This window comes from Gadus macrocephalus, chromosome 15 (assembly GCF_031168955.1).
Source record: "Gadus macrocephalus chromosome 15, ASM3116895v1".
Lineage (NCBI taxonomy): Eukaryota > Metazoa > Chordata > Actinopteri > Gadiformes > Gadidae > Gadus > Gadus macrocephalus.
This window is the reverse complement of record NC_082396.1, coordinates 1,911,946-1,924,355: the sequence shown is the minus strand read 5'-3', so window position 1 is coordinate 1,924,355 and position 12,410 is coordinate 1,911,946. Positions and strand designations below refer to the sequence as shown.

Sequence of the window (12,410 nt, the reverse complement as noted above, 5' to 3'; positions counted from 1 at the left end):
CCATTGGCCTCTCAGGCTTATTCCTAATCCATTCACTGCTGAAGCTTGTCCTGAATTATTGCGCCTCAGACCATAACTGCTTTTCTATTAACAGGAGGATCCAAAGTGGGAGTTTCCTCGTAAAAATCTGGTTCTTGGCAAGACCTTAGGGGAAGGGGAGTTTGGGAAGGTTGTCAAGGCAACGGCGTTCCGGCTGAAGGGGAAAGCTGGCTACACCACCGTGGCTGTGAAAATGCTTAAAGGTAAGAGAGCCCTGGACACAGTGGAGCCAGACCAGGAGTTATAGGTGATACACTTGGAAGGAAGTGCGGGAATCATAACTTATTTAAATTACCTCCCCACCCCACGACAGACCACGCTTCACACAGCGAACTGCGTGACCTGCTGTCAGAATTCACATTGCTGAAGCAAGTCAACCACCCGCACGTGATCAAGATGTACGGAGCCTGTAGTCAGGACGGTAAGGCCTCCTTCGTTACACACTCCCCTGTTCAAGACCGTACAAATCTGACGACAACAATAATGTTTTCCTACAACTATTCCTATGGAACATAATCAACACTGCTGCATCGCCTTTGTCCCCCTTTATTTATTTATTGTAAAGATTACTTAATTTTGATTGCTCCGTTTGTCCGGCACATATTTTGGAATGGACAATAAATCGGGCTTTGACTCTGGCGTTGGCTGTCTTGTCACAGGTCCCTTATACCTGATCGTGGAGTACGCCAAGTATGGATCCCTCCGCAACTTCCTGCGGGAAAGCCGCAAGGTGGGACCGAGCTACATGAGCGGCGAGCGCAACTCCAGCTACCTGGAGAACCCTGATGAGAGGGCTCTCACCATGGGGGACCTCATCTCCTTCGTCTGGCAGATATCCAGGGGCATGCAGTATCTGGCGGAAATGAAGGTACTTCCTAGCCTGGCCTCTTGAGCTGAAGAAAATGACAGCAGCTTCCCAAGCTCAATCGTAGATTGAGCTTGGTCCGCGGAGGCTGCTGTCATTTTCTTCTGCTCAAAAGGCGTGAGCAACGGGCCTAGTTCAAATGACTCTGTATGCAATTGGCTGCTTGTCGTCATTGTGTTAAACCAGCCAATAGCGCGCCAGGGGTGGGTGAAGCCAGCTTGGTGATTGGCTCCCGCAAAAACGTATCGGAAGCAGAGAGAAATGTATTGCTCTTCTCCAGACCCTTCTGCAGGGCGAATTCAAATCGCCGGCAGAATGGGCGGGGCTACCCAGTGTAGGTACTTCCCCTTCCAGAGGAATCGCTGTCGTTTCAGTGCTCCTCAATGAGATAGATAGCGGCCGGTCTTGGCTTGAAAGACAGCAGCTCGACAGCTTTGTTGTTTGTTAGTGGGTTTAGATCTAATTATTCAAGCAAAATGCATTCGATTTGTCCCTGTGAGATCTCTGTTACTGTATGTGAAGCATCACTAGATTGTCAGTGATATTGGTCAGTGATATAATAACATTCGTATTTGCTCGATTTTGTTCCGCCAGTTGCTTACAGCTAATGCTAGCATTTGTTTTGCTGGTCAGCTCGTTCACAGAGACCTCGCCGCCCGCAACGTCCTGGTAGCCGAGGGCCGCAAGATGAAGATCTCTGACTTTGGCCTCTCCAGAGATGTCTACGAGGAAGACTCCTACGTGAAGAGGAGCAAGGTGAGATGCCGGCCAGAGATAGGCTCTATATAGCTACATAGACCAAATCTAGAATCTCAGTATCCTCCTACCACTGTGCCCTCTCTTCCAGGCTCTATAGAGCTATATCGACCAAATCTAGAATCTCAGTATCCCCCTACCACTGTGCCCTCTCTTCCAGGCTCTGTAGAGCTATATCGACCAAATCTAGAATCTCAGTATCCCCCTACCACTGTGCCCTCTCTTCCAGGCTCTATAGAGCTATATCGACCAAATCTAGAATCTCAGTATCCCCCTACCACTGTGCCCTCTCTTCCAGGCTCTATAGAGCTATATCGACCAAATCTAGAATCTCAGTATCCCCCTACCACTGTGCCCTCTCTTCCAGGCTCTGTAGAGCTATATCGACCAAATCTAGAATCTCAGTATCCCCCTACCACTGTGCCTCTTCCAGGGTCGTATTCCGGTCAAATGGATGGCGATAGAGTCCTTGTTCGATCACATCTACACAACACAAAGCGACGTGTGAGTACCCAAGTGGTTCGATGTGGTGTACTGGATTACTTTATTCACAGGTTGTGTAGAATGAATGCCATGGTTTACTAATCGTGTCCTCTCCTGTTAGCTGGTCTTTCGGGGTACTGTTGTGGGAAACTGTGACCCTGGGGGGCAACCCATACCCGGGCATTGCTCCCGAACGCCTCTTCAACCTCCTGAAGACAGGCTACCGAATGGAGAAACCAGAAAACTGCTCGGATGAAATGTGAGCTCCACCTCAACTCTCTGTTTTTATACTCGTCTCTCGTGTGCAACGAAACGCTTATAATAACTAAATGCATAAAGCAAAACGGATTTGGGGCTGCTTTCCAGCGTGGAAAATGTCTACGTTGAAGGGTCCATATGAAACTAAAGGTTCTGCTTGTTGTTTCTGCAGGTATAATCTCATGCTCCGCTGCTGGAAGCAAGAATCTGACAAGAGGCCCACTTTCATAGATATCAGCAAAGAACTGGAAAAAATGATGGTGAAAAGTCGGGTATGAGTGTATTAATACTTTATTATTCGCCCTGTGGTACAATGAGCTTAATACACAATCTTCATTTATCTTAGCATATAACTGTATACTCACCAAACCTTTCCCTGTTTAAACCTCCGTTGTTCATGTCCAATGCCATCAGTACATTTTTGTAAAATGCAAAATTTGAAAAGAAATGTCAAGGCCACCAAGACACAATCAGCCAATGGCATCGCACACAAAACACGCCTCAAGTATTCTATTTTGGTCTGAGCATGCTTCTTAATACTCGCCATTAGACGACATATAAGCCTCAGTCAGATCCATATCTGTCCAAGCCTGTGTGTGCGTGAAAGGATTAAGTGTGAGAGTCTGCGTGTGTGTGTGTGTGTGTGTGTGCGTGTGCGTGTGCGTGTTGTCCTCGAGCCTAATCAGGTGTTCCTCCCTCGCCAGGATTACCTGGACCTGGCGGCGTCCACGCCGGCCGACGCCCTCCTGTACGACGACGCCCTCTCCGAAGAGGACACGCCTCTAGTGGACTGTAATAACGCCCCCCCCCCTCGCGCCCTCCCCTCCACATGGATTGAGAACAAGCTCTATGGTAGAATCTCCCATGCATTTACTCGATTTTAGAGCGCACACGCTCTCTTGTTTTTGGCAAGTTGTGGTTGGCTTTCCGTAGTCAAAGTGCGTGTGACTGTGACCTTATTAGGCATGCCTCTTTTCTCTGACACTGCCCGTCGTAGCTCCCATTTCATCGTGAATGAGAGACTCAGTGGAAAAGATCTTGTGTCTTGACTGTTTGTTTGTCTGTTTGTTTTTTTTCTTCCTTTGGACCTGCTTCCAATGTACATGAAACCCGACCAAAGAAATTTAACATTTTGTATATATTCCCATAATATTAATTTATACGCCCCTGGCCGGCTAATCTTCATGTTTCGACGTCATTCATTTGTAGATATTCTCTTTCACATTCCATGTCACTACATTTGCATCATTTACTCACTACTCTTTTTGTGTTTGATGAAAATGTATGTAACATTTGAAACAGGTCCTCGTCAAATCAATCTCTTTGTGGTTTGGATTCCAAACTGTCATAAATTTCCTAAATTTCCAATGTACATAGGCTATTTACCTCTTATTCTGAGTGTCAAACAAATAAACAGTAAGGCTTTTAAACTTAGCTCGAGTGAGGGGAAAAAAAGGTTTCCCTTAGTCATTTCCCCAAATTGATGACAATCTAAGGTTGATCAAAAAACAGCAACATTATTAAGCAATAATAAACCTGTTAACAACTCTGAGCTGTGGATGTTTCTTCGTAATACTTACAGTTAGACGGCTATTTTGTATAATAAGACCTTATAATAAGACCTCACGCAGCATCTAAAAGGTTGGGTTGGTCAACAAGCATCCATAATGCTCCAATAGTAATGCATATCTTGTGTTCATTCTTCATTTGCAAGCAAACACATTAATTTCAATTCTGCGAATGCCACCAGCTCAGAGGTTTCTGACTTTTGTTTAAAACGTAAAAAATGCCAGAGTTTAATTTGAGAGCCTTACTGTCTTGTCCTCTGTGTTTCTTTCACTGAGTGCAGAAAAATGATATGTTCTCATTTTTAGGCATGTCATACCCCAACTGGCCTGAGAAGAGCCCGGTACCACTCAACAGACATGATGCCACTAACCCTGTCTTTACAAGATATGCCAATGATAGTGTTTATGCAAACTGGATGGCTTTGCCTTCACCCGCAAAAAACGTGGACAAGCTCGATAGCTAAGGATAACCATTGAGTAGACGATCTTCCTAATTCGTAGATGTGTATATTTCTATAAAAGAAAGGAAAAAGTGTACATATACAATCTGATTATAAAGTTGGTTCCCTTTTTTTTTCTGTCGCACGGGTAGTCAAAGTTTAAAAACCAGAGTCTTTCTCGCTGCCAAATAGCTGGAAGAAATGAGAAAATAAAACATAGACCATGCTTCTCGCAGTTCATTGGTATGTTAATCATTACCTCAAGGTCATGTTGGCCAAACTGTATCATTGCATGACTACTGTACCAGGTTGTATGTCAATGTTAATGTCTTTCAAGTGCCTGTGCTGCTTCTACAATAGCCTCTGATTATTAGTGTGTACAACTGTGAGGATGTTGTTCCAAACCTGGAATTAAAGGGGCCGTCTTTACCATCACCTGTTGTAGGACTCTGGAAGCTGGACTAAAAGAGAACTGGGAACTTGTTTGGGCAAATGTAAAGTTTCTACTAAAAGGGAAGAGGTTCATTAAAATGCTGACACCACTTTTGGGTTACCCCACAGGATATTTTGGACTATACTTGCCAAAGACAAATAATACACCAATGTTCAATAAAAGTTAGACATGTTGCTTGTTTTTCATGTTGTTTTGTTACATGAAAAATATCTAAATGTAAGTACTGCTCCAATACAAGGACATGATATATAATCTTAACTGTGGCCATGTTTTGGTACGACTTATTTTCAGATTCCTTTTAATGGCAATCATTGTGCGAAATGTATGATTATGTAAAATAATGAGTTATCATCATTATGTTATTTGATTATGTTGCAAATAAACATTACAAATGTGCAGTGTGGCATTTTCAGTGAGTCATTTTCCAGATACCATTGCAAAATTAAATTTATCCTAAATTTTGTAATTTATTGTCTAATAACATATCTCTCAGCCTAATCTTTATGATATCTAGCTGTTGCAGGCTTATTGTTAATGTATACGTTGTTTTGAGGGGATAAAAACGTCAACCTTCCTTATACTATGTTGAAATCAGTAAAATAATACTTGATATATATAAATATGTATATACTTATTTTAATACTATTAAAATGTGTTAATAACATTAACAGATATTCAGGGACGCGGGAAGTCAGTCCGAGGGTGGGGTGCTGAGAGAGAGTCTATATAATGACGTCATAATAAATGCTGCGCAACATCCATTGTTTACAGAGACGAGATGACGGGTGACGTCACATTCAGGGCTCCGCTCTGATAAACACTCTACTGGTGTGTAAAAAGAGTTCTGCCAACTAGCCACTGTTATTCACAAACGTTAGCAAGTAAACAATGTAGAAATTAGAGTAAACTCGGCTGATACTGTGCTGAATTACACACACTAACAACATGTCGACAAGCTGTTGCGGTCCGGGATTATACACAGCGTTATAACAAGGATTCAGGAGGTTATTTCTAAAGGTTTACAAAGGAAAGTGACAATAAAAGAAAGCCTTCATTTTCATCCAGAGTTACGAGTTGTCTGATATGAGGAAAGTGACAATTTCTCCGTCAAGTGAACCGTCCGTCTTTGCTCTTTTTTTGCCAACCAGTTTACGTGCGGGATTCCAGAATCAAAACGATAACATTCAACGTGTCTATTAATATGGCAGCAACATTTTACACCAGTTTTAGAATGTTCACTACAACAGGTGTTGAACACCAACATGCTTATGTAAAATCAGCATAGTACCATATTCAGCTATGGACAGTTCTGCGTTGTGCGTCATAGCCTACAACAGCCTACACAGACAATTGATTTGTTCAGAAAACTGAATAAAACATAGGGGGTAACACTGTCGATATTTATCAAATGAAAAATGAGGGGTGACACTGTCATTTTTCTTTGGTCGTCATGAAAAAAACCATGAGGGGTAACACTGTTGTTTTTTATTGGCCGTCATGAAAAAAAACATAAGGGGTAACACTGTCGTTTTTTTTGGTCGTCATGAAAAAAAACATAAAAAAAACTGTTGTTTTTTATTGGTCGTCATGAAAAAAAACCTAAGGGGTAACACTGTTGTTTTTTATTGGTCGACATGAAAAAAAACATAAGGGGTAACACTGTCGTTTTTTTTGGTCGATATTTATCAAATAAAACATAGGGGGTAACACTGTTGTTTTTTATTGGTCTTCATGAAAAAAAACATTAAAAAAACTGTTGTTTTTTATTGGTCGTCATGAAAAAAAACCTAAGGGGTAACACTGTTGTTTTTTATTGGTCGACATGAAAAAAAACATAAGGGGTAACACTGTCGTTTTTTTTGGTCGTCCTGAAAAAAAACACATCGTCATGAAAAGTATAACCATTGTGATGACTTTATTCGCTGTCTTGTTGGTGCATTGATAAGTTCGGAGGTTAACACTCTAAACAGCTCAGGTTCGGATCCCCGCAAAAACGTCGACAGTGGTACCACTGTTGTTTTTTATTGGTCAACACTGTCGATATTCATCAAATAAAACATAGGGGGTAACACTGTTGTTTTTCTTTGGTCGTCATGAAAAAAACCACAAGGGGTAACACTGTCCTTTTTTTGGTCGTCATGAAAAAAAACATAAGGGGTAACACTGTTGTTTTTTATTGGTCGTCATGAAAATAAACATAAGGGGTAACACTGTCCTTTTTTATTGGTCGTCATGAAAAAAAACATAAGGGGCAACACTGTCGATATTTATCAAATAAAACATAGGGGGTAACACTGTTGGTTTTTATTGGTCTTCAGGAAAATAAACATAAGGGGTAACACTGTTGTTTTTTATTGGTCGTCATGAAAAAAAACCTAAGGGGTAACACTGTTGTTTTTTATTGGTCGACATGAAAATAAACATAAGGGGTAACACTGTCGTTTTTTTTGGTCGTCATGAAAAAAAACACATCGTCATGAAAAGTATAACCATTGTGATGACTTTATTCGCTGTCTTGTTGGTGCATTGATAAGTTCGGAGGTTAACACTCTAAACAGCTCAGGTTCGGATCCCCGCAAAAACGTCGACAGTGTGACACTGTTGACACAGTGACACTGTTGTTTTTTATTGGTCAACATGGAAAAAACATGAGGGGCAACACTGTCGATATTTATCAAATAAAACATAGGGGGTAACACTGTTGTTTTTCTTTGGTCGTCATGAAAAAAACCACAAGGGGTAACACTGTCCTTTTTTTGGTCGTCATGAAAAAAAACATAAGGGGTAACACTGTTGTTTTTTTTGGTCGTCATGAAAAAAAAACATAAGGGGTAACACTGTTGTTTTTTATTGGTCGTCATGAAAATAAACATAAGGGGTAACACTGTCCTTTTTTTGGTCGTCATGAAAAAAAACATAAGGGGTAACACTGTCGTTTTTTTTGGTCGTCATGAAAAAAAACATAAGGGGTAACACTGTTGTTTTTTTTGGTCGTCATGAAGAAAAACCACAAGGGGTAACACTGTCCTTTTTTATTGGTCGTCATGAAAAAAAACATAAGGGGTAACACTGTCGTTTTTTTTGGTCGTCATGAAAAAAAACATGACGACTGTTGTTTTTTATTGGTCTTCATGGAAAAAAAACATTAAAAAAACTTGTTTTTTATTGATCGTCATGAAAAAAAACATAAGGGGTAACACTGTTGTTTTTTATTGGTCTTCATGAAAAAAACATAAGGGGTAACACTGTTGTTTTTTATGGTCTTCATGAAAAAAAACATAAGGGGTAACACTGTTGTTTTTTATTGGTCAACATGGAAAAAACATGAGGGGCAACACTGTCGATATTTATCAAATAAAACATAGGGGGTAACACTGTTGTTTTTCTTTGGTCGTCATGAAAAAAACCACAAGGGGTAACACTGTCCTTTTTTTGGTCGTCATGAAAAAAAACATAAGGGGTAACACTGTCGTTTTTTTTGGTCGTCATGAAAAAAAAACATAAGGGGTAACACTGTTGTTTTTTATTGGTCGTCATGAAAATAAACATAAGGGGTAACACTGTCCTTTTTTTGGTCGTCATGAAAAAAAACATAAGGGGTAACACTGTCGTTTTTTTTGGTCGTCATGAAAAAAAACATAAGGGGTAACACTGTTGTTTTTTTTGGTCGTCATGAAGAAAAACCACAAGGGGTAACACTGTCCTTTTTTATTGGTCGTCATGAAAAAAAACATAAGGGGTAACACTGTCGTTTTTTTTGGTCGTCATGAAAAAAAACATGACGACTGTTGTTTTTTATTGGTCTTCATGGAAAAAAAACATTAAAAAAACTTGTTTTTTATTGATCGTCATGAAAAAAAACATAAGGGGTAACACTGTTGTTTTTTATTGGTCTTCATGAAAAAAACATAAGGGGTAACACTGTTGTTTTTTATGGTCTTCATGAAAAAAAACATAAGGGGTAACACTGTTGTTTTTTATTGGTCTTCATGAAAAAAAACATAAGGGCTAACACTGTTGTTTTTTATTGGTCGTCATGAAAAAAAACATAAGGGGTAACACTGTTTTCTTTGTCAAATAAAATATAAGGGGTAACACTGTCGTTTTTTATCAGTCGTCATGAAAAAACCATAAGGGGTAACACTGTCGTTTTTTATTGGTCGTCATGAAAAAAAACATAAGGGAAATAATAGAAATACACACATACATTTTAATGTCATGTATATCCTCTTTATTGATGATTGATTATAGAGTATTGTCATCGCCTCTGTGGTGCAGTGCAGTGCACTCTGCTTAACCCCCTGGAGACCGGGCTTCAAGTCTGGTTGATTTCAACTTACGGTAGACTCGTATCTCTATTTCATGCGAATTATAAAGTCAAGTATAACCATTGTGAAGTAATTATTCTGTGTCTTGTTGGTGCATTGATAAGTTCGGAGGTTAGCACTCTAAAAAGCTCAGGTTCGGATCCCAGCAAAAACGTAGAAAGGGGTAATTCTGTCGTATTTTATCGGCCGTCATGAAATAAACATAAGGGGCAACACTGTCGATATTTATCAAATAAAACATAGGGGGTAACACTGTTGGTTTTTTTTGGTCGTCATGAAAAAAAAACACAAGGGGTAACATTGTCCTTTTTTATTGGTCGTCATGAAAAAAACCATAAGGGGTAACACTGTCGTTTTTTTTGGTCGTCAAGAAAAAAAACATAAGGGGTAACACTGTTGTTTTTTATTGGTCGTCATGAAAATAAACATAAGGGGTAACACTGTCCTTTTTTATTGGTCGTCATGAAAAAAAACATAAGGGGTAACACTGTCGTTTTTTTTGGTCGTAATGAAAAAAAACATAAGGGGTTACACTGTTTTCTTTGTCAAATAAAATATAAGGGGTAGCACTGTCATTTTTTATCAGTCGTCATGAAAAAACCATAAGGGGTAACACTGTCGTTTTTTATTGGTCGTCATGAAAAAAAACATAAGGGAAATAATAGAAATACACACATACATTTTAATGTCATGTATATCCTCTTTATTGATGATTGATTATAGTGTATTGTCATCGCCTCTGTGGTGCAGTGCAGTGTACTCTGCTTAACCCCCTGGAGACCGGGGTTCAAGTCTGGTTGATTTCATCTCACGGTAGACTTCTATCTCTATTTCATGCGAATTATAAAGTCAAGTATAACCATTGTGAAGTATTTATTCTGTGTCTTGTTGGTGCATTGATAAGTTCGGAGGTTATCACTCTAAACAGCTCAGGTTCGGATCCCAGCAAAAACGTTGAAAGGGGTAACTCTGTCGTAATTTATCGGCCGTCATGAAATAAACATAAGGGACAACACTGTCGATATTTATCAAATAAAACATAGGGGGTAACACTGTTGTTTTTTTTTGGTCGTCATGAAAAAAAAACACAAGGGGTAACATTGTCCTTTTTTATTGGTCGTCATGAAAAAAAACATAAGGGGTAACACTGTCGTTTTTTTTGGTCGTCATGAAAAAAAACATAAGGGGTAACACTGTTGTTTTTTATTGGTCGTCATGAAAATAAACATAAGGGGTAACACTGTCCTTTTTTATTGGTCGTCATGAAAAAAAACATGAGGGGTAACACTGTTGTTTTTTATGGTCTTCATGAAAAAAAACATAAGGGGTAACACTGTTGTTTTTTATTGGTCTTCATGAAAAAAAACATAAGGGGTAACACTGTTGTTTTTTATTGGTCGTCATGAAAAAAAACATAAGGGGAAACACTGTTGTTTTTTATTGGTCGTCATGAAAAAAAACATTAGGGGTAACACTGTTTTCTTTGTCAAATAAAATATAAGGGGTAACACTGTCGTTTTTTATCAGTCGTCATGAAAAAAACCATAAGGGAAATAATAGAAATACACACATACATTTTTATGTCGTGCATATCCTCTTTATTGATGATTGATTATAGTGTAAAATCATAGCCTCAGTGGTGCAGTGGAGTGCTCTCTGCCTAACCCCCTGGAGACCGGGGTTCAAGTCCGGTTGATGTCTCCTTTCAGGAGACTCGTATCTTTATATCATGCGAATTATAAAGTCAAGTATAACCATTGTGATGACTTGATTCGGTGTCATGTTGGTGCATTGATAAGTTCGGAGGTTAACACACTACACAGCTCAGGATCGGTTCCCCGCAAAAAAGTAGAAAAGGGTAACACTGTCGTTATTTATCGGCCGTCATGAATTAAACATAAGGGGCAACACTGTTGATATATATCAAATAAAACATAGGGGGTAACACTGTTGTGTTTCTTTGGTCGTCATGTAAAAAACCACAAGGGGTAACACTGTCCTGTTTTATTGGTCGTCAAGAAAAAAAACATAAGGGGTAACACTGTCGTTTTTTTTGGTCGTCATGAAAAAAAACATAGGGGGTAACACTGTTGTTTTTTATTGGTCGTCATGAAAAAAACCATTTGGGGTAACACTGTTTTCTTTGTCAAATAAAATATAAGGGGTAACACTGTCGTTTTTTATCAGTCGTCATGAAAAAACATAAGGGAAACAATAGAAATACACACATACATTTTAATGTCATGTATATCCTCTTTATTGATGATTGATTATTGTGTATTGTCATCGCCTCAGTGGTGCAGTGGAGTGCACGCTGCCTAACCCCCTGGAGACCGGGGTTCATGTCTTCTGTTGGAAGACTCGTAGCTCTGTTTCATGCGAATTATAAAGTTAAGTATAACCAATGTGATGTTTTTATTCGCTGTCTTGTTGGTGCAATGATAAGTTCGGAGGTTAACACCCTAAATAGCTCAGGTACGGATCCCCGCAAAAACGTCGACAGTGGTACCACTGTTATTATTTATTGGTCAACATGGAAAAAACATGAGGTGTAACTCTGTCGTTTTTTATCGGCCGTCATGAAATAAACATAAGGGGCAACACTGTCGATATTTATCAAATAAAACATAGGGGGTAACACTGTTGTTTTTCTTTGGTCGTCATGAAAAAAACCACAAGGGGTAACACTGTCCTTTTTTTGGTCGTCATGAAAAAAAACATTAGGGGTAACACTGTTGTTTTTTATTGGTCGGCATGAAAAAAAACATAAGGGGTAACACTGTCCTTTTTTATTGGTCGTAATGAAAAAAAACATAAGGGGTAACACTGTCCTTTTTTATTGGTCGTAATGAAAAAAAACATAAGGGGTAACACTGTTGTTTTTTATTGGTCGTAATGAAAAAAAACATAAGGGGTAACACTGTTGTTTTCTATTGGTCGTCATGAAAAAAAACATAAAGGGTAACACTGTCGATATTTATCAAATAAAACTTAAGGGGTAACACTGTTGTTTTTTATTGGTCGTCATGAAAAAAACCATTTGGGGTAACACTGTATTCTTTGTCAAATAAAATATAAGGGGTAACACTGTCGTTTTTTATCAGTCGTCATGAAAAAACATAAGGGAAACAATAGAAATACACACATACATTTTAATGTCATGTATATCCTCTTTATTGATGATTGATTATTGTGTATTGTCATCGCCACAGTGGTGCA

General features: G+C 39.1%; 1 protein-coding gene across 1 annotated transcript in view; it reads left to right on the top strand.

The window, feature by feature from the left end:
- The window catches only part of ret (ret proto-oncogene receptor tyrosine kinase), a 12,596-nt gene extending 7,337 nt beyond the window's left edge, over window positions 1-5,259 (top strand). The window contains exons 11-19 of the mRNA XM_060072496.1: window positions 95-242; window positions 353-460; window positions 699-907; window positions 1,538-1,660; window positions 2,094-2,164; window positions 2,265-2,402; window positions 2,574-2,673; window positions 3,106-3,253; window positions 4,276-5,259. Coding sequence (XP_059928479.1) covers window positions 95-242; window positions 353-460; window positions 699-907; window positions 1,538-1,660; window positions 2,094-2,164; window positions 2,265-2,402; window positions 2,574-2,673; window positions 3,106-3,253; window positions 4,276-4,433 — 1,203 coding nt within the window. The 3' untranslated portion in view covers window positions 4,434-5,259. The remainder of the gene's footprint in view (window positions 1-94; window positions 243-352; window positions 461-698; window positions 908-1,537; window positions 1,661-2,093; window positions 2,165-2,264; window positions 2,403-2,573; window positions 2,674-3,105; window positions 3,254-4,275) is intronic.
- Window positions 5,260-12,410: the final 7,151 nt, after the last annotated feature.